Raw genomic sequence first — 25,037 nt, 5'->3', positions numbered from 1 at the left:
CAGCAAAGCCACCTACTGGACAGCTGCAGAACTGCAATATACACTACTTCACCGTCTCTCCAGTAATATATCCTCTGACTAGACATTTAGCTGCAGTACTAGTGCAGGGATGAGGAAGGGAGTGGGGTACCTGGGAAATTTGTCGGCCCTTCTGGGAGATCTTCCCTTTTTCAGGGAGCCTCTATGACATCCTGGGAGAGTTGGCAAGTACACTATCCTTCGAAAAGTAATTGGGCACCTGAGCAATAATCAAAAGTAGTATTTAATTATGTTTGTAATACATAGTGGGGCCTCCTTTGGCCGAAATCATATTGATTACTCTTCGTGGCATACTTTCTACTAATGTCTGATAAACTTCAGCTGGTATTTCCCTCCATTCATCCTGCAAATGTCTGGCAAAGAACATGGACGCTGTTCATATTTCCTGACCCACCATTCCAGAGATCTTTAGTAGGTTCAGGTCAGGACTCTGTGCAGCCAATCCAATTGTGGGACATCCATATCCTCAAACCAACATAAACCAGCGGTGTCTTGTTGGAAGTATTGCTGTCCATTCCCAGAGTATTACAACATTGTCAGCAGCACCTAAATTCTCTAGAAGGTTGGGGTACACCTCCATGTCCACGGTTCTTGTCACTACAACCAATGGACTGAGCCCGTGCCACGTAACACATGCCAGACCGTAATGGAACCTCTGCCATATGTAACTCTTGGCATCACACACTCAGGCAAAAGGCTTCTCCAGGATCCTCCACACCAAGGTACGTCCATCTGATGTGAAGATGGAGTAGTAGGGTTCGTCACTCCATAGAACGTTCTTCCATTGCTCAACTGTCCAATGATTCACCCAACACCATTGTAGATGGGCCGATGCATTGCACTTCATGATGGGCGGTTTGTGTGCAGCGGCATAACCCATATATCCAATAGCATGCAGTTCCCGTCACAAACTATGGCCGACACCTCCAAGGGTCTGCATCTCACGTAGCATGATTTAGGACATATGTGCGAATAAGACACAATCCATCCTACTGATAGGGGTGTCCAAATATTTTTGGTAGGATACTTTTGCATGTAGTAGCCCATGAATCAGACTAAATGCAGGGCAGAACTTGCATATTTGGCTGACCCATCATAAGTCATGAACCCCTTCAGCCAGAACAGATATGTAGAGTATAAGAAAAAGTAGGCGATTTCTAAATAGTGATTGTCAATCATTTATAGACTATGATTAATATCCCCGTCTACAGATTTAAAACTGCTGAAGGCAGGACCCTCTGTGGACTGAAGAGGGGAGCGCTGGGCCACACATGTGAAAGCAATAGAAGTACAAAAGACCTCAGAAGCCAGATGTACGTCTTGAAAATCACTCCAGCTGTCCGCGTGCTTTTGGCTTATTATAAATGATTTATTGGCAAATGATCTGCGATGGCCATCAGGAGCGGCGCTCTAAGCTCGCAGCGAGTGGTACGTGAGTGATGGTGTGTGTGCGTGTACTGCTGAACGTGTAACACTAGAGCAGGAAGGGAACACAACGGGAAGCAGGCCATGGTATTAGAATTCTTGTTTTCCATTAGTCTGCTATAATAAAAGTCTAAGGTTTCCTACTCGCCGATCCCTGGCGTCCCCGACCACATACTGATGATCGCGGCGCGGCTACAAATGAGGGTTCAGGAGAAGGAAACATCCGAACGGGAGGACAAAGACCGATCTCAATGTAAAACGGGTTAGGTGATTACAAAAAGAATGGGCAGGTTATAAGGGTTTACATCCGTATTATCAGAGTGGGATTTATGGACGGAGCGTGAACGAAACTGACGGCAGCGGGCACGAAGGAACTCACAAACAGAAGATTTCTTCATTTGTACCAAAAGATTATTATTGGCATTTACATAGGGCGATTCTTGTACTAGGAAACCCAAACATTCCTCAAAAAAGGGCTAGATTCACACGGGCGATATCGCGCTTGCCAACGAGCGTTTTTCATGCTGATGCGAGCAATTTCTTTCTGTTCAAAAAACATCGCAATTCACTTCTTTGACATTCTGATCCTCGGGCGTGGGACTCATGAGCGCCAAAGGATTGCAAGTGATTCCCATTGATTTCAATGGGAGACATCACATTACACGGCATGCGAGTCCCAGACCGTGTCTTTAACCCCTTAAGGACCAAGCTGTTTTGTACCTTAAGGACCAGACACTTTAGGGATTTTACCCATGTGGCGGTTTTACTGCTCCATTTTTTTTCCTTTAGCTACTAAAATTGTTTTTGCTGCGTTTTTTTTTCCCGTGACATATAGGACTATTTTTTTATATCTTTTTCACTGACTTTTTTCCCCCCGTTTTTTAGTTTTATTGGGGGTAAAATGCTAAAAAAAATGATTTTTTAACATTTATAATTTGTTTAAAAATTATTTTTCTATTTACACTAAAATTAAGTATGGGAATAGGTTTCTCTATTTGTTTCTGACGTTTTGATATATAGTATGTATGGTTTTGGTTTACAGGGCGCATACGGCGACGGTTTTTGTTGGCGTCTGCTTTGTGTTAATCTCTTTCTTATGTATGTATTGTTGTTTTTTTCTGTTGTTTTGTTTTACTTATGTATGTAATTGTGTTTTTTACTATCTATCTTCCCCATGACGTCATATAAGACCTCTGGGGGACATTCACATATTTTTTTTTCCTTTATTTGACACTTTCCCACTGTAGCTGGGGCGTCCATAGGAGCCCTAGTTACAGGGGAAAGCAACCCCTGTGGTGACATTAGTCACCTGCAGAGCTGCCAGGGCCTAAGTCTGACCCTCCAGCTCTGCAGTAGCAGGGAATCCCAGGAGGTCACATGACAACGGTGGGCTCCCGTAGTGAAAGTAAATGTTACTCATTGAGCACTGTATATCAGGGAAGCAGAAGACAGGAAGGGTTAAAAACCCCTCCTGCCTTCTGCTCCGGGTTATCAGCTGTCACTAACAGCTGATAACCCGTTCCTGGCTCTGACTGCTTGCAGAGGCAGGAGACTTAAAGCACCACTGTAATTTTACTATCGGCGGTGCTCTAAGCCCAGGACCAGCCGCCGTAAATTTACTGTGGCTGGTCCTAAACGGGTTAAAGGTCCCACTGAAAACAAGGAGCGAGGCGTTCCGAGGAAACTCCAAAAGATAGAACATGCTGCCATTTTTTTTTTCTTGCAGCATCGCTCATGTGAATACGTCTATTCAAAAGAACGGATTCATATTAGTGCGAGTTTTGTGAGTTTCGCATTGCACAAAACCCATGCAAGATTCTCATCTGTGTGAAAAAGCCCTAAGACTGATTTCATACGGCCAAGAATCTTGCCCGAATTTGGTGCGTTGCGAACTCACAGAACTCCTGTGAATATGAACCCTATTCTTTTGAATGGAGTCAGACACATGAGCGACGGTTCGCTGCACGTCCCATCTTTTTGCGCTCCTCGGAACGCATCGCCCATTGTTTTCAATAGGACAGTATAAGACAGGATCGCTACTTCTCAGAAGTGATGGGAGGCGTTTCGGCCAGAAAAACACATCATATCGGCACGAAAACGTTGGCGAGCACGATATCGGGTCGAGTTTCGCAGCCCAATATCACACTTGCACAAGTGTAGGAAGCCTATCTGTGTAATTTTTGTCTATTTCTCTTGAAAAAGTGAAGAATCAGTTGACAGATGATGAATTCATGGAATGATACTTTCAATAAGATGGCGCAAGGTGCTGCACATCTAATGCAAAAATGCGGGAAATTGAAAGTGGAGCGCACAATTTACTTTAATAAAATATGTTGCCACCAAGATCACCGGACCTGACGCCACCCGATTTCTTCTTGTGGTGTTTACTGGACGGCCCTGTATACAGCAATAGGCCAGACACATTGGACGCTGCTGGCAGGATATTGCTGCCGTTACCGAGGTCACATTAGCAGATACCTTTGTACATTCTGCAGCAAATCCACCCCGTGTGGACACAGCGCTGAAACAGCGAGAACCTCACCTGAGGCTTACACATCAACATGGAAAGACAGGGGCACCACTGGTGTCCATGATGCATGTACAATGGATCCGGTATTGTGGCTTCCGTAGAGCTAAGCCATGCAGATGAATATTATGCATTTTTTTACAAACCGATTTCCCCAATCTGCCAGGTTTGGGGGTGTAATTGGATTCCTGTACTTTTAGAGTTCTCTTTCTTTTTAATTCCAAAAGTCTGAAAACTCTCCAGAAACTTCTGAAAGTGAGAAGCTTTCCAGCTAACTTCTTCCCATCTCCAGGCTTCTGTGTCGCAGCCACAACTCTGCATACTTCATTATTAAAGGAGTATTCCCACCTCAGCCCTTCCTGGCCAAGATGAGAAACTCACAGCTGGTTTTCCGACAAACTCGCTGGGTGTTATGGAAACAGTCCATCGTGATACTTACACTGCTTCCGCAACTCCCACTGAAGTGAATGGCAGTTAACTGTTTCTGCCTTCTCTCTTGCAGGCTGCATAGCGCTTATGCAGTAAAGAGAGAAAGCATAAGTATCATTTCCGCTATTGGACTTGGCGATCATGTGACCGCTGAGTGCCTCCTGCCATAGCAGAGCTGCAGGGTCCTAGCAAAGTACAAAAGTGGGAAATTTAAAAAAAAATTGCGAATGTCCCCTAGAGGTCTAATTTGATGTCCGAGGGGATATAGAGGGTAAAAAAAATCTACAAAAATAAGTTAAAAAAAAAAAAAAAGACCCATCGCCAACCTAAACCTTCGCCATATATGCCCTGTAATCCGAGACTATACAAATTATACATGAAAATGTCCAAAACAAATTGAGGAACCCATTCCTGTACTTTATTGTTTAAATCAGTATATTTACGCTAAAATAAACAGCTATAAATTAAGAATAAAAAAAGTTTGTTTTTCCCAGCTTATTACCCCTAATAAAGCAAAAAATTTGGAAAAAAAAAGGAAAAAAAGTTTCTGTGTAAACGATAGATATACAGTGAAAAATAGCCCTATATGTCACAGAAACACAAACGCTGCAAAAATAATTTTGGTAGCAGAAGAAAAACAATATACGGCAGTAAAACATGGGTAAAATGAATGTCTGGTGCTTTAGGACCAAAACACCCTGGTCCTTAAGGGGTTAAACTATTTGTGTATGCTGTATGCAGACTCGGTATTATTGTAGCTTGTCTCCATCAGAATGATGGGTGGAGACATGGGTGTACACATGGGTTGTTTGCTGTGACGCTAAGGAAATGGCCAAAGCTTCTAATTGGCTGCCGGAGACACACCCTCACCAAAGTGCCAATAGCTGCTGCTCCGACCACTGAGACCCAGAAGCACAGAAGGGAAGAGAGCAGGGACGCTGTGGACTGTGCCATCGGGGCAAGAAACTGAGATCAGAACCACTCTCCCCCCAGCTGGAACCGACGATATTGACAGTGAAGCAGGCAGTGCGCTGCCAGCCACACTCACAGTGCCCATGCCAGCCCAGCCAGCGCTGAGGGCAGGGATAGCGGCCACAGTGACTCCACGGCAGACGATAGTGAGAGTGCAGCAGGGAGTGCACCGGCGGCCACACTGACAGGAGGACGCCGGCACAGCAAGCGCTGAAAGCAGAGATAGCGGCCACACTGACTCCGCAGTCAGGAGTGCTGGCAGGGCATGTCGGAGGCACAACACTACCAGCAGTGGGGGTCGCCAGGGCACAAGCAGGGGGTTCGTCAGAGCATCAGCAGCAGCACTGACAATCAGAAGCTGTGGGCATCACCTAGCCATCCCAACTATCTGACAGCGGCCAACCCATGTCTCCACCCCTAGTTTCGGTGGAGACAAGATACAACAATACCTGCAGACTCTCCAGTGTATGCCTATGAGCAGCAGCTTCACACTGCACTCCTTGCCTCCTGATTGCAAGAGCTGATGTGAAGTAGAAAGGTAAGAGCAAGGTGAAGTTGCATCACAGAAGAATACAGTGGGGCTCCGCAGTGTGCGGTCTGAGGCAGCAGGTCACTGATCTATTACTAGCTGCTCTTACATAGCAGAACAAGTACAGTGCGATGAGACTGATCACTCTGTCTCTGAATAGCCTGAGGCATAACGGGAAATGTAGGCTGCAATAGGTGAACCTTATCAGAGACAAACAAGGAATCAAGATGACAAGACAACCCATAAACAGCACATCAACTAAAACATATAGGCCGCCTGCAGACGGCCGGGGTCAGATCCGGCTGCGAGAATTCTCTCAGCAGGACCCTACCCGAGCACCTGCAGAGAGCAGTGCGGAACTCACCCGCTCCCGCAGCTCCGGCTCTTTTATGTGAAATAGAGCATGCCGCGGTTTGTTCTCTGCGCGTGATTTCGCGCAGACAAACCGTGGCCGTCTGCATAGGATTGCGTATTGTAATGCAATCCTATGCCGGCGTGTACGGGCGGAAATTCTGCGGGGAATCCCGCTGTGGAATTTCCCGCCCGTCGGCAGGCGGCCTTAGTCACAAGTTTCTCTACACTATTAATTATAGCCTATTCTGCACTATGGAGGCAAAAAAAATAGCTAGAGTGCTTCGCTAACATTTGACTACAGGCATGTGAACTCCTTTTCATTCGTTATAGGATACTATACTTCTTCAGTTTATTTGTGCTACAATTTAAGCACTTGTATTATTGTGCTTCGTTAGCAGCAGCCTTGCTAGAGGATCAGTATAGAAAAAGAAGTGCAAGCTCTTGTGGTGCCCACCGTCGCAGAGCAACATATGAGAACAGCACATAACGTGGACCATGTAAATATGTCCGAAATGTATAGAAAACTCCAGCATCCCCAATATAAATAGCAGCAGTGCTTTGGATAAAAAAGTCACTGATAAGACATCGATGGAACGATCTCCTGGTTCCCTTCCACTGACTAATCTAGCTTGAAAAAGAGCATTCTCATCCGAAACGTCGCTGCTGTTTAACTTGGTGTCTCTCCAAGTAGTGTGCTGCACTTGTACTATTGTGAATGACAAAAGTGTGGTACTGTATTACAGCACTGTGTTATGCCTAAAGCTGGAGATGTGAGCTCCAATCTAGCAGTGCCCCTACTGGCCACAGATGGTTACTGCAAAGACAGTTTAACAACTTCAGACTACAATGCCGGTTTAATCAAACACACAGCACCAAGTAACTATGTTACACGACGTATTCTAAAGTCTCCGCTCCGTGTTTCTCATTGTGCAATGTTCTTTTGAAAGACTTGAAAGCAAGGTGGTCACAAACTCTGTCCACGTGCGGAGATCCCCACCAGTTGCTAAAACAGCTACATAATAAGCCTATGGATTCTGTACACCCAGGGCCCGATTAAGTCTACCATGAGTCCCAGGCTGTATGAAGCTTATGGGGTTTCGACAAGTCTGAAGATTGAAAATAATCTGACATTTACTACATAGATACAGTACCAGAACCAAGCTTACTGCATAGATACGATACCAGACCTAAGCGAACTACATCGATATAGCACCAGAACCAAACTTACTACATACATATGATTACAGGACCAGGTTTATTACATAGATACGGAAACAGAAGCAAGATTGCTACATAGATAAGTTATCAGACACAAGCTTACTACATTACCAGGTCCAGAACCAAGCTTACTTGGTTGGCTCTTGGTTGCGGCTGGTACTTTGGGCAAGCGGATGTGGGCTTATGTATTTCCTGATGCAAGTAACGATGCGCCGCTACCTGATTTGAAGCGGCACACTCCATCTGACATGACATTATTCCCTTTGTGCAGGGAGTGGCGGCCGCATAGAGAGAGGCCAGGTGAGAGGGTCGTGCAATGGCAGATTATTAACAGGGACGGTTTAGGCAGTCATCTGCCCCAGGGTGGTATCCAAAATGCCCCTATTATAATCCACCATTGGAAATAGCCAAACGAGTACAACACTAAGCGTTTCTGCCCCTTCATTTTAGTGATTGCTGGGGGTGTTGGCATCCCGAATCCTCACTGATCAAAACTCCTGACATAGCCCCATGCTTCCGACCAGCCTTACCTTCCTCTTGCATTGATGCCGCTGGCAATCCCGGGTTTTGGGGCATTTGGTTTCACATAGATAAGGCTTATGACATGGCATTCGTTTAGTGTGCTTGCCACAACGACATTGCTTCTCAACCTCCTGCAATAGAGAAACGCCAATGTTCTTGTGTCAGCCAATGACTCTTACAGCATTTCATCCTAAAAGACATTTCTCCAGCTAATGCATCTTGTAGGTTGAAAGTGGCTTTCAGTCAATTACTGACGCTCGGATGTAACTGTCAAACGCTGGAAAGGAATTGCAAAGCCGTACGACAGCGGGAAGGTTAGAATCTAAAGAACTTTGTGTACATTGGATCCATTTAGCAAGAAATGCTGAAGAAACCGTAACCTTGACAATAAATAACAGCATCTACTTAAAGGGAAACCATTCTAAGAGACCAGCTACTATGTAAACCTTTTCTGTGACCGCCAAGTCGGCAGTAAAAGGCTCTATACACTGTGGGAACCACTTTTTATTGCTCTAATATACAAAATAATATTTGCACGTATGTCGTCATAAACTAGAGTCAATGTACAGGCTTATATTGGCCCACAGGGGAACAGGTGAATCTCCCAGCGGTCCAACGCACTGCAGTACAGTCGTTGCACTACATAAGGATAGGCAGCATTTCAGCCAGCCTATAGAGTCCATATAATCCATTTATATAGTCACATGGGCTGATGGAAATATGGAAAGAAATGTGACATATATGCTGGTCAGTTACCCTCCTTCCCTAGGTCCTGACTTCTCAATGTCACTGTGGGGTAGGGTAATGTGGAGGCTGGGAATTTACAAATGGAGGTTAAGTAATATTTGCATATGGCTGTACAATGGGACCCTGGAATGAATTTGACCATTAGGTCTTGGGTACCTCAGTCTAACACCTTCTCCCTTTCAGCTAAAGTTCAGACAGTAGAAGAGGGATTGTACAGAGTAGTCTGTAATCACGAACACAGCACTCAAGCTGATCGTGGCCGTTAGCCCTTTAAATGCTGCTGTCAATTCTGACAGCGGCATTTAAATTCCAAGCATCCAAAGTCCACTTTGGGGGCTAAAGAAAAATGTCAAAAGGAGTTAAATAAAGTTTTTTTTATTATTATTATTTTAAAAAAGTTTTAAAAGACCTTAATTATAAAATCCGCATGTGCCCCTGCACGGGAGATCCGTTAGCATCCATAAGGCAACTTAATGCATGTGGATGTCATTTTTTTTTCCAGCGTGCGAGTTGCACGCATGGGAAGAAATCGCAGCATGCTCCATTTTTCTGCGGATCTCCTGCACTGACAGCTTCCGCAGGCTTCCATTGAAGTCAATGGAAGTTGTCCGGATCTGCGGCACACCTGCAGCTGTCACTGTGGACGTGCCGCAGATCCGCGGGAAAACAGGTGATTTAAAAAAGAAAAATGTTTGCGGCGCATGCGCCGGGGCACGTCGGCCGGCGCACCCGAACACATCGGCCGTGCTGAAGAAAGAAGATGCGGCCTGCACGGAGGAGAGCCGCGCTGGATCCAGAGAGGTAAGAAACTGTCTATTCCCTCTCCATGGCCGCGGGCACGCACATATTCCACTGTGGGATTCAGCAATGGAATCCATGCATGCAAGTGGAAATGAGGCCAAAAAAAAGGAAATGAAAAAAAGGAAAAGGGTTACAGCAGGAAGGGGTTAATGACTAGTTATTGATAAGAAGCCATAATATATCATACGACAACTAAAGAGGAATTCCGATGCTTCAAACGGCATCACTTGTGTCTAGTGCAGTGCGAACGTGAACTAACCTGTCTGCATGTCTCACAAGGGCCCCTGTGGCAGCGCTGAGAACACTTGTGCATCCCACACTCCAGGTCCTTGTCGCAGCTGTCACCACAGGTAGAGACGTCCTCTGTACAGGGCAAGGTGTACTCTGCAGAAGGAACACAAGCCTGCAAGTCACATAATGCAATATAGAAGGAGGACCTGAGATTACGTCTGCGGGGGCATCAGGAGATCAGGTCACAGATGTACGGAGGGGACAGGGTGTGGACAGCCTTGTAAAGACATTGAGGATAGTCGAACCTGAACCTGCTGGACAATGGGTAGTCAGTGACAGGAATGGCAGAGGGGAGAGGCGGAGGAGTAATGGGAAGTGGGGGGAGGTTAAAGAGGTGGTTTATGCCCCTTTTATGGCCAGGCTCACAAGACCGGATCAGATTCCACATGTGGAACGCCTGAAGCGGAATTCAGTTGCGAGCCTGGCCATTGACCCTGCGCACGGCACTAACCTGATTTGCGTATGGCCGCCAAGGTTCACAGGCAGTCATGCGCAGTACAAGTTTTTTAGTATTTTTTATTTTTTTTGGCACAGTCTCTTACTGGTGACACAGGTACCCGCAATGTCAATTGCGTATGGACTGCGGGTCGGACGGCTCCATTGACTTCACTATTGATTAACCCCTTCTTAGCTCCATTGACTTCAATGGAGGCCATCCATGCAGATTCAGTGGTAAAATAGAGCATGTTGTGATTTTTCTTCCGCTAGTGGAATACGCAATTCATATCCGCAAGTGTGAAGGAAAAATCAGAGCTACATAAATTTCAATGCCTGTGTTTGGCCATGGACAGTGATCACGGATTCTGCAATTAAAATCCGTTCAAGTGAGACCCCCCTTTACATGGGACGACACTTGTTTGAACGAGCGAATGAGTGACGTCACCGCTAGCTCGCGCTTACACAGAATGCTCAGACAGGCAGATCACCGCTCAGTGCTTCGCATTTCTATATGAAACACCGAGCAGGAAGCATTTAGACGTAACGAGAAGTGAGCGAATCAGTAATGATTTTTATGCAAGTTGAAACTGAGCGACAAATGAAAAGCGCACAATGGCTCGCGCTTGGACGTAACAATGATTGCACACTTTCAATCGTTACGCATAAAAAGGGCCTTTAACCGGGTTGCAGAGTTGTGGATGGATTGGAGGCCGGGAGCCTGCAGAGAAGGACGTTGTAGTAGACTAGGCAGGAGATGATGGGGGCATGCACTAGCATTTTACTGACTCTAGGTTGAGCAAAAAGCGAAAGAACAAATATTCATAAGCGTACTTGTTTTCCCACATGGACACAATCGATTCCCTGAACGAGGGCACTGTCCGCAGGATCCAGCGTGACAAACCTGCTCACAGGTGTGGTTCCTGCAAGGTAACGTTTTCCCACAAACCTGAAATAATAAAGAAAACGTAACAGTGCTTCTTCATCAGTGGTAAAGCTTACATTACACAAAGCAAGTCAGAAAAAGGTCCGCTAGTTTAACCCTTTCCAATCCACTGTCTGACGTCTGAGGACATTCTGATTGAAGGCTGTGCAGCTCCGATGTCAGCAGGGTATTCTTACTGTATATTGCTGGCCGCTCTGTTGTTGGGGGCCTCTCCAGCATGTCCCATACGACCGTCCTGGCTCTAGCCAGCAGATGGCGCCATAGTATAATGGCAGAAAGAGAAAGCCCCCTAGGAAACCCGGAATCCAAAATTGGATTGCAAAGGGGTAATACTGTGTAACGCTACCTTCCCATATAGTTTATCAGTTGTGACTGGCCAGGGTTTTTAAACCAAAGCCAGAAAAAAAAACTAACATTTTGGTGAACTTTTTGGCTGAATCTGGTGTCAATAGCTGGACAGAAAAATATGGATGTATCAGATGCCATGATCGATAAAGACCTATGGGATCAGTTCTGGCATCAGAAAGCTGGACTGCCAAACGATTATTGTTCAAATTCTTGCTGGACTGCAGGCATCCGAATAATAACCATTCATTGTGAGCGACTGAAAGACGAACCATAATTCGTTCAGTTATCGTTCACCATTTAGTTCAAATCTCTACATCTAGATACTTGGACACCAGTAGAGGCGATGGACTCACCACATCACACTGCCACGTTGGACTTGCACACAACCGTTCTGCAACCTTTCTTCCGCAAAGGCATTGTTGTTTGCTGACTCTTGGGCACGGCTGACAATCTCCTGGATAATACATCTTACATTAGAGGGTATTCTGCAGGCTTTAACAGAAATCAATATAATCCAAAATACTGCCAAGTACATGTAGAAGACTGACCTGGGATGTAGAAGACTGACCTGGGATGTAGAAGACTGACCTGGGATGTCAGAAAGTAGATGCTGGTGCCGACAAGTTTAATAGAAGTTATGCTTTGTAATTTAAGCTACTGTTTCCCTTCTTATAATAAAAGTAAAAGTCTCAAAGAGCCCCTTTAAACTTCCTGTTGATGACCTATCCTCAGAATAGGTCAATAGTTGATTGGTGGGAGTCCACCAATTGGGATCCCAGCTTATCAGCTGTTCGCCGGGCCGCCGTCATTGCAGACAGAGCCTGAAGCAGATAGCGCCAAACTGCAGAGAGCAACAATGGTCACACCTGCTTGTCTAGCAACTATTTGGACAACAGTTGTCCTGTGTAAAGCCATGCTAAGGCTAATTTCACACAGGCAAGTGCTATATGGGGCATGAATCCCGCCCTCGTATTGCGCTCGCTATCCATGTGAATTTCCCGAGGATGCAAGGCGTTTTCATGTCAAAACAGCCTAACATCACTTCAAGGATGCAGGAAGTCGTGCCAGGGGTTCTCATTTTTTTCAACGGGAGACCTCACGTCGCGTGCACTTTGTACATGGTGCGATGCAGCCGCCGGCCCCATTAAAAACAATGGGCGCTGCGAGATCACACAGCAAGATAGAATATGCTGTGATTTGTTTACCGCATAGCATCGCGGTGCCATGCAGGAAGCCATCGCTCATATATGTATGACCCCATTCATAAGAATAAGGTTCAGATCTGTGTGTCTTGCAACGCACAGATCTTGCGCGGATTCATCTCTGCAGGCTGCGTGCATCCACTCCCATAGAGTACAGTGTGTGCAGAGAGGAGTCCGCTGCCACCAACCTCCACAGGTGACAGCACAGGAATGGGGTGCTGGGAGAGGATAAAAAAAAACTACATCCTCGGACTCCTTGGGATCTGCCCTATGAGCACCATAATTTAGTTTATGGTGCCCATAGTGGAGAACGGTACCCTTTAATAAAACCCTATTGCAAAAATTATCAGCAGCCCAAAATACATGCATTCAAGTAAAAAAAATGCCTGCCTAAAGGTGTTCATAGCCTTCAAGCAAGAGGTTCACAGGGTAGGGGCAAATCAGATGTGAAGTTTGCAAATAATCTACAGCTAGATTAGACCCACTGCAGTTCAATAAAACTTTTTGCACTCCTCTCTGAGGCCAGCATAGGGTAGTGACTGTCACACTGATTACAACGATATATCTGCTATGTGAATTTGGGAGAAAATTACATTTTATTAGTAGCAGCACATGCATAGAGGACTACAGGAAGTAGTCCTGGATATTCATAAGCTGCAGGCTAGCTCCACCCACCCCACCCTACCCTCCAGCGAATGATTGATTGCTGTCTGCCTATTACTGTGCATAGAGAAAGAAAGCTGCCAATCATTGGCTGGAGGGTGGGGTTGGTGGAGCTAGCCTGCAGCTCATGAATACGCTGGACTAGTTCTGTGTCTGGATGCTACTAATAAAATGCAAGTTTCTTCAAAAGTACTGCACAGATCCACACAGAAGGCAGGCACCACCTTATGGTGCTCTCAGCGAGAACAGAACAGATTCCATTTAAAGCAACCCTCCGGCCCAGAAACAAAGATGGCCACACCAGCCTCCTTGACTGCACATTAATACGCATCTTTAGTGTAAGCCACTACACCTGCTTTGATTGACCAGGAGAGCAGAATTGGCCAATCACTTCAGAATGTAGAGTCTTAGACTAATGATGCACAGTGGGCATCAGGGAGTCAGAGAAGCAGTTCGGCCATCTTTGTTTCTCCAAAACCGGAGCGTTGTTTTAACCGTGACTTTCCAGTATGGGATTTGTAGCAATAATGGACATGCTATGGATTGTAAAACCAGCAGCGTATTCATTATTCTACAAAGACTGGGCATAAGATAAGCGCCAGGAGAATTCACGACTCAACACTGAGTAAGTATGTGAACACGGCCAAGGATTTGTACATAAGTAGAACTATTCATACACTGAAGGAGACTTACCTTTATGACAAGGGTTGTCGCACTTGTGCTGCCCACAGAGTAGCGTTCTCCCACAAGGCTGCTGGCATGACCAGTCTTTGGTGCTGCAGCGCCTGGGAACAGGCTTTGCCTTCTTACAATAGCAAGTGATGGTCACCATCTTCGGGCACGGCGGACATGGACCTAAAAGGGGACAGAGACGGCAGTTCGTTAAGAGTGCAATATATTTAGTGTCGTCACTATACAAATTAGTAAAAAATAATAATCCTAATGACAAGTGGTATAACAGTGAATACTGAATCAAGCTTAACCCCATAGTGACCGCTTTAATTTGCGGCTTAATTACTGAGCAATTTTTTCCATTGTCGCATTCCAAGAGCCAGTTTTTGTTTTTTTTTCTGTCGACGGAGCTGTAGGAGGCCTCGTTTTTTGCGGGATGAGCTATAACTTTTATTAGTACTATTGTGGGGTACACATAACTTTTTGACCACTTTTTTGGATGGATGGTGGATGGACAAGAAACAGCAAGGTTTAAGGTTCTTTTTTTAACCTGCAGCAAACAACATGATTATTTTAGAGATCGGGTCGCTAAGAACGCGGTAATGTTTTTGTTTTTTCTAAGGCCACTTTCACACAGCTGAGAAAATCGTGCGACATTTGTGCAGAGCAAGAAGCACATATACGAACCCAATTCTTTTGAATGGGAGTCATATATATGAGCGTGGCATGTTCTAACTTTTCACGTTCCCCGGAAAGCATCACCCATTGTTTTCAATGGGCCAGGAAAACACATTGCACATTGGCAAGCGCGATATCATGTGTAGCACTCGGCTGAGCTTAGGTAGCCTAACTTTGGATTTTTTTTAAATGATTGATCGCATAAGAGCACTTGAAGATACAACTGTCTGATTGCTCACATAATACACTGCACTAATTATGTAATGCAGTGTATTATGCCTGACAGTACAATGATAGATCTTCTATTAGGCCATGTCCTCAGCAGGGCATAATGGGATTCAGATTATGCCAGATCCAGAGGCCTTTTTTTTAGGCCTCCGACTGCCATGGCATCCCATCAACAATCCATATTCACATCATTGGGGGGGAATGCTGATGGCTCACATAGGGGACATCCTCCCCTCTGAAACAACTGAAGGTGGATTTACACAGGGAAACTATCACCCAAATTGTTCTTTCAATAGCACACATTAGTGACAGCTGTTCTATGTAAGCTGGGCCACCAACCAGGTGACCAGCCAAACTTTGTTCACTTGTAGCCTCATTTATAGTCAATGGTTAACACCTAGCTAACACCTATGCAGAGAGGAGCGTGCTCGTTAGGACTATGCTTCTCAATGACCGCCAATTTCCTCTACCTTTTTTTTTGCCATTCTGCACTCCCACACAACGCTCATTGGTTCCTGAAAACATATAAATAAGTGCGACTGAACAGTCCCTGTTGGTCTTCGCAAGAATATTTGCGCTATGGACACTGCCTAGTTTTGGTCTTCGAAGATACACTTGCTGCTGCGGTCTCTCGTTGGTTTGGCCTTCGACGGAACAGAAGTCAGTGTTCACTCGAAGACTGCTTGCACATATTAACGCGCATTCAATGGACTCGGCGAACAATGATTTTGCGTTGAAGAAGTGTCAATATTTCAAATCCACGTCCGCCATAAAAAGGTTCATGAGCAGAATTGGAGTCCGTTAGTGACCGCCGTACTATAGACTTCGAATGGAGCGGCAGTGCAAATGCTCCAGCGTCAATGTGAACAGAGCCTCACAAGTCCGAATCCAAAGTTATTCTACATATGGGAAAATGCTTTGCTATAACTACTGTTAGGGCTCCTTCAGACGTTTGTGCACGCCTCAGTGCAACGTATTTGCGTAATATGATGTGCATATCGGCATATTTTACTGTACTTTTTGCGCACACAGGGTATGTTCATTTGCGCTCGGCAGTAAAACACGCCCCGATTTCAATGGCTATTTAGCCTAATGAGTTCAAAGTGTGTTTTTTTTTCTCTCGGAATTGCGCAGTGTAACATACATCTGTGCGCACACCTCCCATAGACTTCTATGAGAGCGAGAAATCGTTTGTACGAGCGAACGATGTCAGAGTTCATTCGCAAGGCCAGTTTATACGGGCAGATAAATCTTTTAGATTTCATTCGCTCGATCGATGTAGCAGTGAATGTGAACAACTGAATGATCGCAGTTCACACGCACGAAGCTGTGAACAACCGAACGATTATTTTTATGCTTGCAAGAAGTCAACAGCAAACGATAATCAAACTAATTTTTGTTCGTCACTCAATAGTCGGCTGTGTTTACACTGAACGATTATCCTTCAAATTCGCACGATCCAACGATTTTTTTGAACGCTAATCGCCTGGTACAAAAGGGCCCTTGTGTAAAGTCTGGTTCCCCAATTACCTGGATGGCACAGCAGCAGGCATTTGTGGCCACACGTCGGCTTAAATTCTTTTTCACAAACTTGTCCACAGGAATGTGGGACAAGCCAGGGGTCCAAAGGAGGGTCTTCTACTTTCCCACAGTAGCAGTAGTACCTAGCGGGGGTCTGCGATCTCTTATATTCATAGCGACACTTTGGGCTGAAATACACAAAGAAAAACCTTACATAAAACCCATTTGCATGAGATCAGAAGATGAGGCTAAGAGCCAGACTGTAGTCTCCCCTGCAGACATGCTACTAGCAAAAAGTCTATTGAGCAACCATTCTCTTTTCCTACTTGAAATAGACTTTAAAGCCCAGGACCATAAATATGTGGTACTTGGTCCTGGGCTTTAATCCTAGCTGATGGTAAAAATATGGCCCGGGATTAAGGCTCCTGCAATGTAGCAGGGAAGAACGCAGAAGCACTATGTAGTGAATAGAGAAAGCAGAAATGCCACTTCAAGTATTTGACCCGGCGATCCCATGACTGCCAAATGCCCCCTGCCACAGCAGAGCTGCAGGGTTCTAGCAGACCCTGATCAGCTGTTAGTGACTATTGTCACTACAGGGGAATGTTTTGATGTGTAACTGGTGCTCCTATGGATGCCCCAGCTACAGTGGAAAGGGTGAAATGAAAAAAAAAATAAAAAAATTAAAGAATAAATGTATATATAAATAAATAAAATGTATGCACCCACCACGCCACGTGTGCCCTGTAATCCAAAACTGTACAAATTATATAAGTACATTTCTGTACTTTACTTTAGCATAAATATGCTCATTTTAAAAATAAACAAAACAACTATATATTATTTAAAAAATATATTTTTTTTAAGCTTTTTACCCCTAATAAAACTAAAAAAAAAGAAAAGTAAAATCATTAAGAAGTGTCTGATCCTTTATATACAAAACTCCCTGGTCCTTAAGGGGTTAAAGAAATAAACTATTAAATTTACACAAGATACAACAGATTCTGGACCGGAAATTTGGTTTCTCAAGGTGAAAGTCTTTGCAGGACTTCAGTGTTCTCACATACCAGGGCCAAGGATAATCCTTCGTTCCAAAGTCGTCATCTGTCAACGGGGAAGAGACAAGGAATATGCTGTCCTTGGCCCACTTCTGGATACACGGCATGTGAAATATGCAGTAACAGCCGAAGCAGCTCCAGACCTGCAGACCAGACAAGTAGAATTAGAGCGGGACTATTGATCACACTGAAGCTTCTGCAGTAAGTCTACCAGCACAGTGCAGAAAATACATAGGACGCAACTGTAAATCTGGCCATATACACGCCTACTATATACAATATATGGCCACTTATTAAGAGACCCCAACCCTTTAACCCTGTATTTTAAAGGTTGTTACTTTTTAAAACTTTTTCAGCTTAAAACCAGATTTTTGGCTGGTCCAGTTCTGGTGATTTTATAAAGATGTGAGCATGTAGACACCGGCTTAAGGGCTCAGTCACAGGGGCGCATCCAGGCACCAATGTGCCCGTGTTCCTGCAGGATAAGACTGCCGCACTGCAGGTGCGGACGACTCTCCGCACCGCCGGAAGAAAGAGCACATGAATGGCTCTATTGCCGGTCATGTGTTCTTTCTTCCGGCGGTGCGGAGAGTCGTCCGCACCTGCAGTGCAGCCATCTTCTTCGTGCAGTAACACGGGCACATCGGCGCCCGGGTGACTGAGCCCTAAATGCTATATATGAACTTTGCAAATGTTGAACTTTTACTTTTATGCATCTAATTTTCTTCCAGCCAATAATATAAATTGTAAAGCATTTTGTTTAATAAAAAAAATTTGCATTTTGACTCAAAAGTGCATGAAGGCGCCTGTGTGTATGAAGATCTGATCGGCATTTTTACAGAAAATGTATGGGGGGTTAGTATGACTTTTATTTTGCAATTTAGGATTTATCTGTCAAAAGTGTGAAAATTGTCCTGGAGGTGAAAACGGTCCATAAACCCCTGAAAGTGAAAAGGCTAAACCAATAAACTTGGACTGTTCTCAATGGAACCGGAGTTCCTAAGCGGCATCACGCATCACTTTTGATATACAATGTAACGATTTCAACATGTATGCAGTTCATTTTCCAGAAGCTCCTCCCCTCTCGATACTTACAGCCTGATTCCTCTTCACCGAGGCGATGCAGATCAGGCAGGTCACCGCTCCCGACTGAAAGGCCTCATTCACGTATTGTTTAGTGCGAGCCAATTCACTGGCGTCACCATCTTAAATGAAGAGCAAATAAAAACGTCACATGTAATAGAGATATGTCAAGGTTACGGTATCACTAGCTCTCTTTTTTAACCCATTGGTGACATATGACATACATGTATGTGAGATGTGTGCAGGGCTAGTATGGAGAAAGCCCCGGAGAGGAGTCCATTCCAGATATGGTGGGTGTCAGCTGTATTTGACAGCCAACAACCGGTCGCAATTGAAAATAACTGTGATCACAGCCATTAACCATTCTGACAGCAGCATTTAAATGGTCAACAAAAGGGAAAGAGCTCCCTCCATCACCTGATGAACGGCTCATCCACAATGAGATCGAAGGCAGCCATTCATTCCTACGCCATAGCAGCCTGAGGCTTTGCAAAAGGCCCAAGAGGAGACATATATTTCTGCCTATTAAGTTGTGCCTACAGCCTGGCTTAAAGGAGATGTCCCGCGCCGAAACGGGTTTTTTTTTTTTTAAACCCCCCCCCCGTTCGGCGCGAGACAACCCCGATGCAGGGGTTAAAAAAACAAACAGCACAGCGCTTACCTGAATCCCGGCGGTCCGGCGTCTTCATACTCACCTGCTGAAGATGGCCGCCGGGATCCTCTGTCTTCATGGACCGCAGGGCTTCTGTGCGGTCCATTGCCGATTCCAGCCTCCTGATTGGCTGGAATCGGCACGTGACGGGGCGGAGCTACACGGAGCTACACGGAGCCCCATAGAGAAGAGGAGAAGACCCGGACTGCGCAAGCGCGGCTAATTTGGCCATCGGAGGGCGAAAATTAGTCGGCACCATGGAGACGAGGACGCCAGCAACGGAGCAGGTAAGTATAAAACTTTTTATAACTTCTGTATGGCTCATAATTAATGCACAATGTACATTACAAAGTGCATTATTATGGCCATACAGAAGTGTATAGACCCACTTGCTGCCTCGGGACATCTCCTTTAATAGAACGCCTGCAGAAATACAATATACTGCAATACTACAGTATTGCATTTTGTTGTATAAGCGATCAAACAATTTACAAATCAACCTAATGACATTGTTGAATCCAATTTGTCCAGACGACTTTTTTTTTTTTTAAAGATATTCTATTATTTAAAAGCAGTACAACATAACAAACAAAACATTTTTTTAAATTTGACATCGCAATCATACTGACCCACAAAATAAAGTTATGTAATTTTAGCCACAATGTGTACGCTGTAAAAACAAGGCCTTCCACCCAAAAATGATGCAATTGCATTTTTTTCCCCAATCTCAGTTTTAAAATTTTTTACAATTTTTCAATACATTAAATAGTACCATTAAAAAATACAACTTGTCTTGCAGAAAAACAATCTAGTAAAGGTGCGGCGCAGGAAAAATAAAATTGATCTAGTACAGGCGCTGCGGATATATCTATCAAGGACTGCAACCTTGAGGTGCTCTGGGTTCCCGTTTGTGGTGCCGGATGGCCCAAGAGGTGGACACTTTTTCAAAATTCTACCAAGTGCAAACGTTTGCAGCTGCTGACGCCGCCCTTGGCCGGGCAATTTTGCAAACGGCTAGGGACCATTCTCAGAGCTCTTATGCAGATTCTCCCACCCCGGGGGACTTCTCTGGGACGTGCCATGGTCAAGCTGTGTCCCCCAATGACACGAACGTAAAATCTCTTTCTCGTTTGATAGAATGGTGGAGTTGGAAGGGACCTCCAGGGTCATCGGGTCCAACCCCCTGCTCACTGCAGGATTCACTAAATCATCCCAGACAGATGTCTGTCCAGCCTCTGTTTGAACACTTCTATTGAAGGAGAACTCACCACCTCCTGTGGTAACCTGTTCCACTCATTGATCACCCTCACTGTCAGAACGTTTTTTGTAATATCTAATCTGTGTCTCCTCCCTTTCAGTCTCATCCCATTGCTTCTAGTCTTTCCTTCTGCAAATGAGAATAGGGATGATCCCTCTGCCCTGTGACAGCCCTTCAGATATTTGTAGACCGCTATTAAGTCTCCTCTCAGCCTTCTTTTTTGCAAGCTAAACATTCCCAGATCCTTTAACGGTTCCTCATAGGACATGATTTGCAGACCGCTCACCATCCTGGTAACTCTTTGCTGAACTTGCTCCAGTTTGTCTATGTCTTTTTTGAAGTGGGGTGCCCAGAACTGGACACAGTATTCCAGATGAGGTCTGACTAAGGAAGAGTAGAGGGGGATAATGACCTCACGTGATCTAGACTCTATGCTTCTATTAATACATCCCAGAATTGTGTTTGCCTTTTTGGCTGCTGCATCACACTGTTGACTCATGTTCAGTCTGTGATCTATTAGTATACCCAAGTCTTTTTCACATGTGCTGTTGTTTATCTCAATTCCTCCAATTCTGTATGTGCTTTTTTCATTTTTTCATGCCCAGATGTAGGACTTTGCATTTCTCCTTGTTAAATACCATTCTGTTAGTCACCGCCCACTGTTCAAGCTCTTCTAGATCTTTTTGAATACTCTCCCTCTCTTCCCTAGTGTTAGCTATCCCTACTAGCTTTGTGTCATCTGCAAATTTGATCAGTTTTCCATCAATTCCCTCCTCCATATCATTTATAAAAATGTTGAACAACACTAGGCCTAGGACAGAGCCTTGTGGTACCCCACTTGATACATTCTTTCACTTGGATGTGCAGCCATTTATGACCACTCTTTGAGTAGATCACTCAGCCAGTTGTGAATCCACCTAACAGTTGCCTTGTCAATCCCATATTTGTCTATTTCTTTAATAAGTATGGTATGAGATACTTTGTCAAATGCTTTGCTATGGTCAAGATATACTATATCGACCGCATTTCCCTGATCAACCCAGTCGGTGATTCTCTCATCGAAGGAAATTAGATTCGTTTGGCATGACTTGTTTGTTACAAACCCATGCTGGCTCTGGTTAATTACTTTTATCCAAGTACTTGCATACATGCTGTTTAATAATTTGTTCAAAGATCTTTCCCGGTATAAAAGTCAGGCTCACAGGCCTGTAGTTTCCTGGATCCAACTCCTTCCCTTTTTTGAAGATGGGGACAACATTTCCCCTTTTCCAATTTTCTGGGACTTCTCCTGTTCTCCAGGAATTTCCAAAGATTATGGGTTCAGCAATTACCTCTGCTGCTTTCTTTAGTATCCTAGAATGTAATTCATCTGGACCTTGAGACTTAAATTCATTTAAGTTAGCTAAGTGTTCCCTCACCATCTCTCTGCTTACAGATAGCCTGCATTCTTTTATTCCCCCAATAGCAGAGGGAAGATCAGTTGATGTTCCATCTACTTTCTTTCATTCATTGAGGGACAGAGCACCCACCCGACGAGGGTCTCTTTTTTTTCCTCTCTTTTTGTTGTGCTTTGTTTTTTCCCCCTGGTTTGGGGTACTCCTTTGTTGTTGGACTGGCGTCTTCCTAAGTTGGTTTAGACACTACCATATTAGAACAGGCCCTACGGGGGCACTCCTACTGCTTGTGTACAAAACTGATTAGCTAAGTGCCTGTGGGGAATATATAGCAAGTGGGAGGAGCCAAGTCGTTTTTTTTTCTACTTAGTGTCCACCTCCAACCAGCAGTTGCTGTATATCCATGATCAAGCAGTGTCCCTCAATCAACAAAACGAGAAAGAGATTTTACGGCGAGTACAAAAAAAAAAAATCTAGATTTATCATATAAAACTTTATTCCAGAAGTAGATTTTATGTGAATATTAAATTATCTGCACTTATTTTTCTCTGCTTGTTTGCAGCAGGAAACGTACAAGAACTATTTCAGGATTAGCGTCCCTGTTGATCATTTAGTGAAAAGTGACTCAAATTCATTTTCTACTCAAATTTTAATAACAGATGGAAAGCCTCCTCCATTCTGAGTGACTTTTAATAAATACTATAAAAATACAGATGATTAATATCTTTAATAATATATCTCATATTACATTGGATGTCAATGATGGCAGATTCATGCCCAGACCATCCACAGTGGACTATAGTACTGCGCATAGAGGGAAGGCTAAAACAAATCTTGTAGTCATTCTGTGGTTGACTTCTGCATTGAAATGGAACTATTGCGCAGTGCGGATTTTAAAATCTGTGGATTTTCACAGCAGATTTCACCTTTTTAGTGTAAAGAGGTGAACTTTAAAGCAAAAGCCACAGCAAAACTCACAATTTACATATGCTAATTTTTTAGCAAATTCGCTACAGCTGTGGATTTTTCTGCTACATGTGGACCGAGCGCGAGGCCCTTTCACACGGAACAATTATCGTTCAAATGAGTAAAAATAAACGGTAATCGTTCCGTGTAAACGGCGCCAATAATGGAACGAACGAGTGATAAAGTGTTTGCTTTTTGTTCATTTTTTGGAGGCATAAAAATCATCGTTGCCTCGTTCACTAATTGTTTGGTTTAAATAGCGCTCGTTCAGTCGCTCCCAGTCACTTATACAGTGAACTATTTCTCATCTGAACGAGCCAACGATGTATCTGCCTGTATAAACAGACTGCGCGAGCGAACTCTGACATGGTTGGCTCGTTCAAATGAGGAATCGTTTGGCATAAACAGGCTTTTAATTCTTAAGTACCGTATATTCCGGCGTATAAGACGACCTTTTAACCCCGGAAAATCTCTGCTCTGCAATCGGGGGTCGTCTTATACGCCAGCTATACAAAAAAAAAAAAGTGTAAAAAAAAAAAAAGAAAAACAGTACTCACCTCCCCCGGCGTTCTGCAGCGCTGCTGCAGGCTGTCGCTCCCTCCTCGTCCCCGACAGAGCATTGCTTTCTTAATGCGGGGCTTGAAATCCCCGCCTCCAGAAAGCTAATGCTGTGATTGGCTACCTCACGCGCCGTCAGCCAATCACAGCCATTCAATATCATTGAATGGCTGTGATTGGCTGACGCCACGTGGCGTCAGTAAATCACAGGTATTCAATCCTCTGTCGGGGACGAGGAGGGAGCGACAGCTTGCAGCAGCACCGCAGAATGCCGGGGGAGGTGAGCACCGTTTTTTTTTTTTGTTTTTTTTTTTTTACACCATATTCCAGGCGTATAAGGCGACAGTTGGGAGGTAGTCTTATACGCCGGAATAGCCTATTTTACTGTCTCCATTGTAACAGCGTGGCGGTATTCCAATGTGCTGCCTGTTTCTTAAGTGTGTGAGACTTGGGATTAGCGACTTGTGGCCCATTTACACAGAACGATTATCGCTCAAAATTCATTCAAACAGACAAGTCTGAAGGATTATCGGGAGTGTAAATGCAAAATATAAAAATCACTAGCTATTCATTCAGTCAGTATAAAAACTACCGCTGGATCGCGGGCCTGACGTTCAGTGTAAACGCTCCCCGCTTAGGGCTTCCTATAGAAAGTGAAACGCTGAGCGAGAAGCGAACGAGAAGCCCGTGATCCAGCAAGGAAGTCTATCAGTCTAAACGCTCTGCGCAATGGCTAACGGCCTTAACGGTGACGTCAGCGCTCATGCAGTCCTTTAGCCGACTGTCAGCCCGCGTAAAAGGGCCATTATGGAAATTCATTTGTATTTAATTACTGTATCTATTTGAATTTTTGCATATATTACTTTCATCTAATCTATCCCTATGATCCCCATTTACAATGTGCTCCATGATTGACAATGCCGTCCAGTGTACATCTTGTGCCGCGTCTGCAGTCCTTGAACAGGTGGTCGAGGGTGCCTACTGCTGTACGGGAGGTGAGCGTTGCACATTTGGAAGCTCAGATCCTGGATGTAAATGTGCAGATCTATTGGCAATATGGAAAGGAGGCTGCTGCTGACTGAGCGGGCATTCGCTGGGGTAGATGTGGGGGTGATGGGTAGTTCGGGAGAGCAGGATGAGTAGGCATCTAGTTGGCTGACAGTTAGGAGGGGTGGAGGGGAGAGATCCAGGGAGGCTACTCCTGAACTCCCACACTCCAACAAGGTTGCAAAGTTAAAATGAACTTTTTATTTAGCCATTTACTGTGCAAAGAATAATCTAACTTCATTCTAAGCATCATCATGATTGTGATCGTGCCAAAAAAGTTTTTTGTTTAAGGTGAGACAGTGTGCAAAAAAAAAAATTTGTAATTTTTTTTTTTTTAGGGCTAGGTGGAGGTGAAAACTTTTATTAAACTTTTTAAACTGTGATTTTTGCTTTCATTTTGTGCCCTAAGGCCCAATGTCCACGGGCAGATTTGATTTATTAAATGCGTGCAGATCTCCCGTGCGGCAGATCCGC

The 25,037-nt window shown here is 44.5% G+C and overlaps 1 protein-coding gene across 2 annotated transcripts in view; it reads right to left on the bottom strand.

Moving 5' to 3' along the window:
* Positions 1-25,037, bottom strand: part of NFXL1 (nuclear transcription factor, X-box binding like 1) — an 86,946-nt gene that overhangs the window by 51,731 nt on the left and 10,178 nt on the right. The window contains exons 4-11 of one of the 2 annotated variants that reach the window (XM_066573114.1): positions 18,701-18,810; positions 17,558-17,748; positions 16,557-16,735; positions 14,142-14,303; positions 11,937-12,037; positions 11,124-11,238; positions 9,823-9,947; positions 8,024-8,146 (exon numbers count right to left, since the gene is read on the bottom strand). In XM_066573114.1, the coding sequence (XP_066429211.1) occupies positions 8,024-8,146; positions 9,823-9,947; positions 11,124-11,238; positions 11,937-12,037; positions 14,142-14,303; positions 16,557-16,735; positions 17,558-17,748; positions 18,701-18,810 (1,106 nt within the window). The remainder of the gene's footprint in view (positions 1-8,023; positions 8,147-9,822; positions 9,948-11,123; positions 11,239-11,936; positions 12,038-14,141; positions 14,304-16,556; positions 16,736-17,557; positions 17,749-18,700; positions 18,811-25,037) is intronic. The other variant, XM_066573115.1, reaches the window with a different exon arrangement.

The sequence above is a fragment of the Eleutherodactylus coqui genome, chromosome 7 (genome assembly GCF_035609145.1).
Source record: "Eleutherodactylus coqui strain aEleCoq1 chromosome 7, aEleCoq1.hap1, whole genome shotgun sequence".
NCBI lineage: Eukaryota > Metazoa > Chordata > Amphibia > Anura > Eleutherodactylidae > Eleutherodactylus > Eleutherodactylus coqui.
Note: the sequence above shows the minus strand (reverse complement) of the source record. Positions and strands in the feature narration are given on the sequence as shown.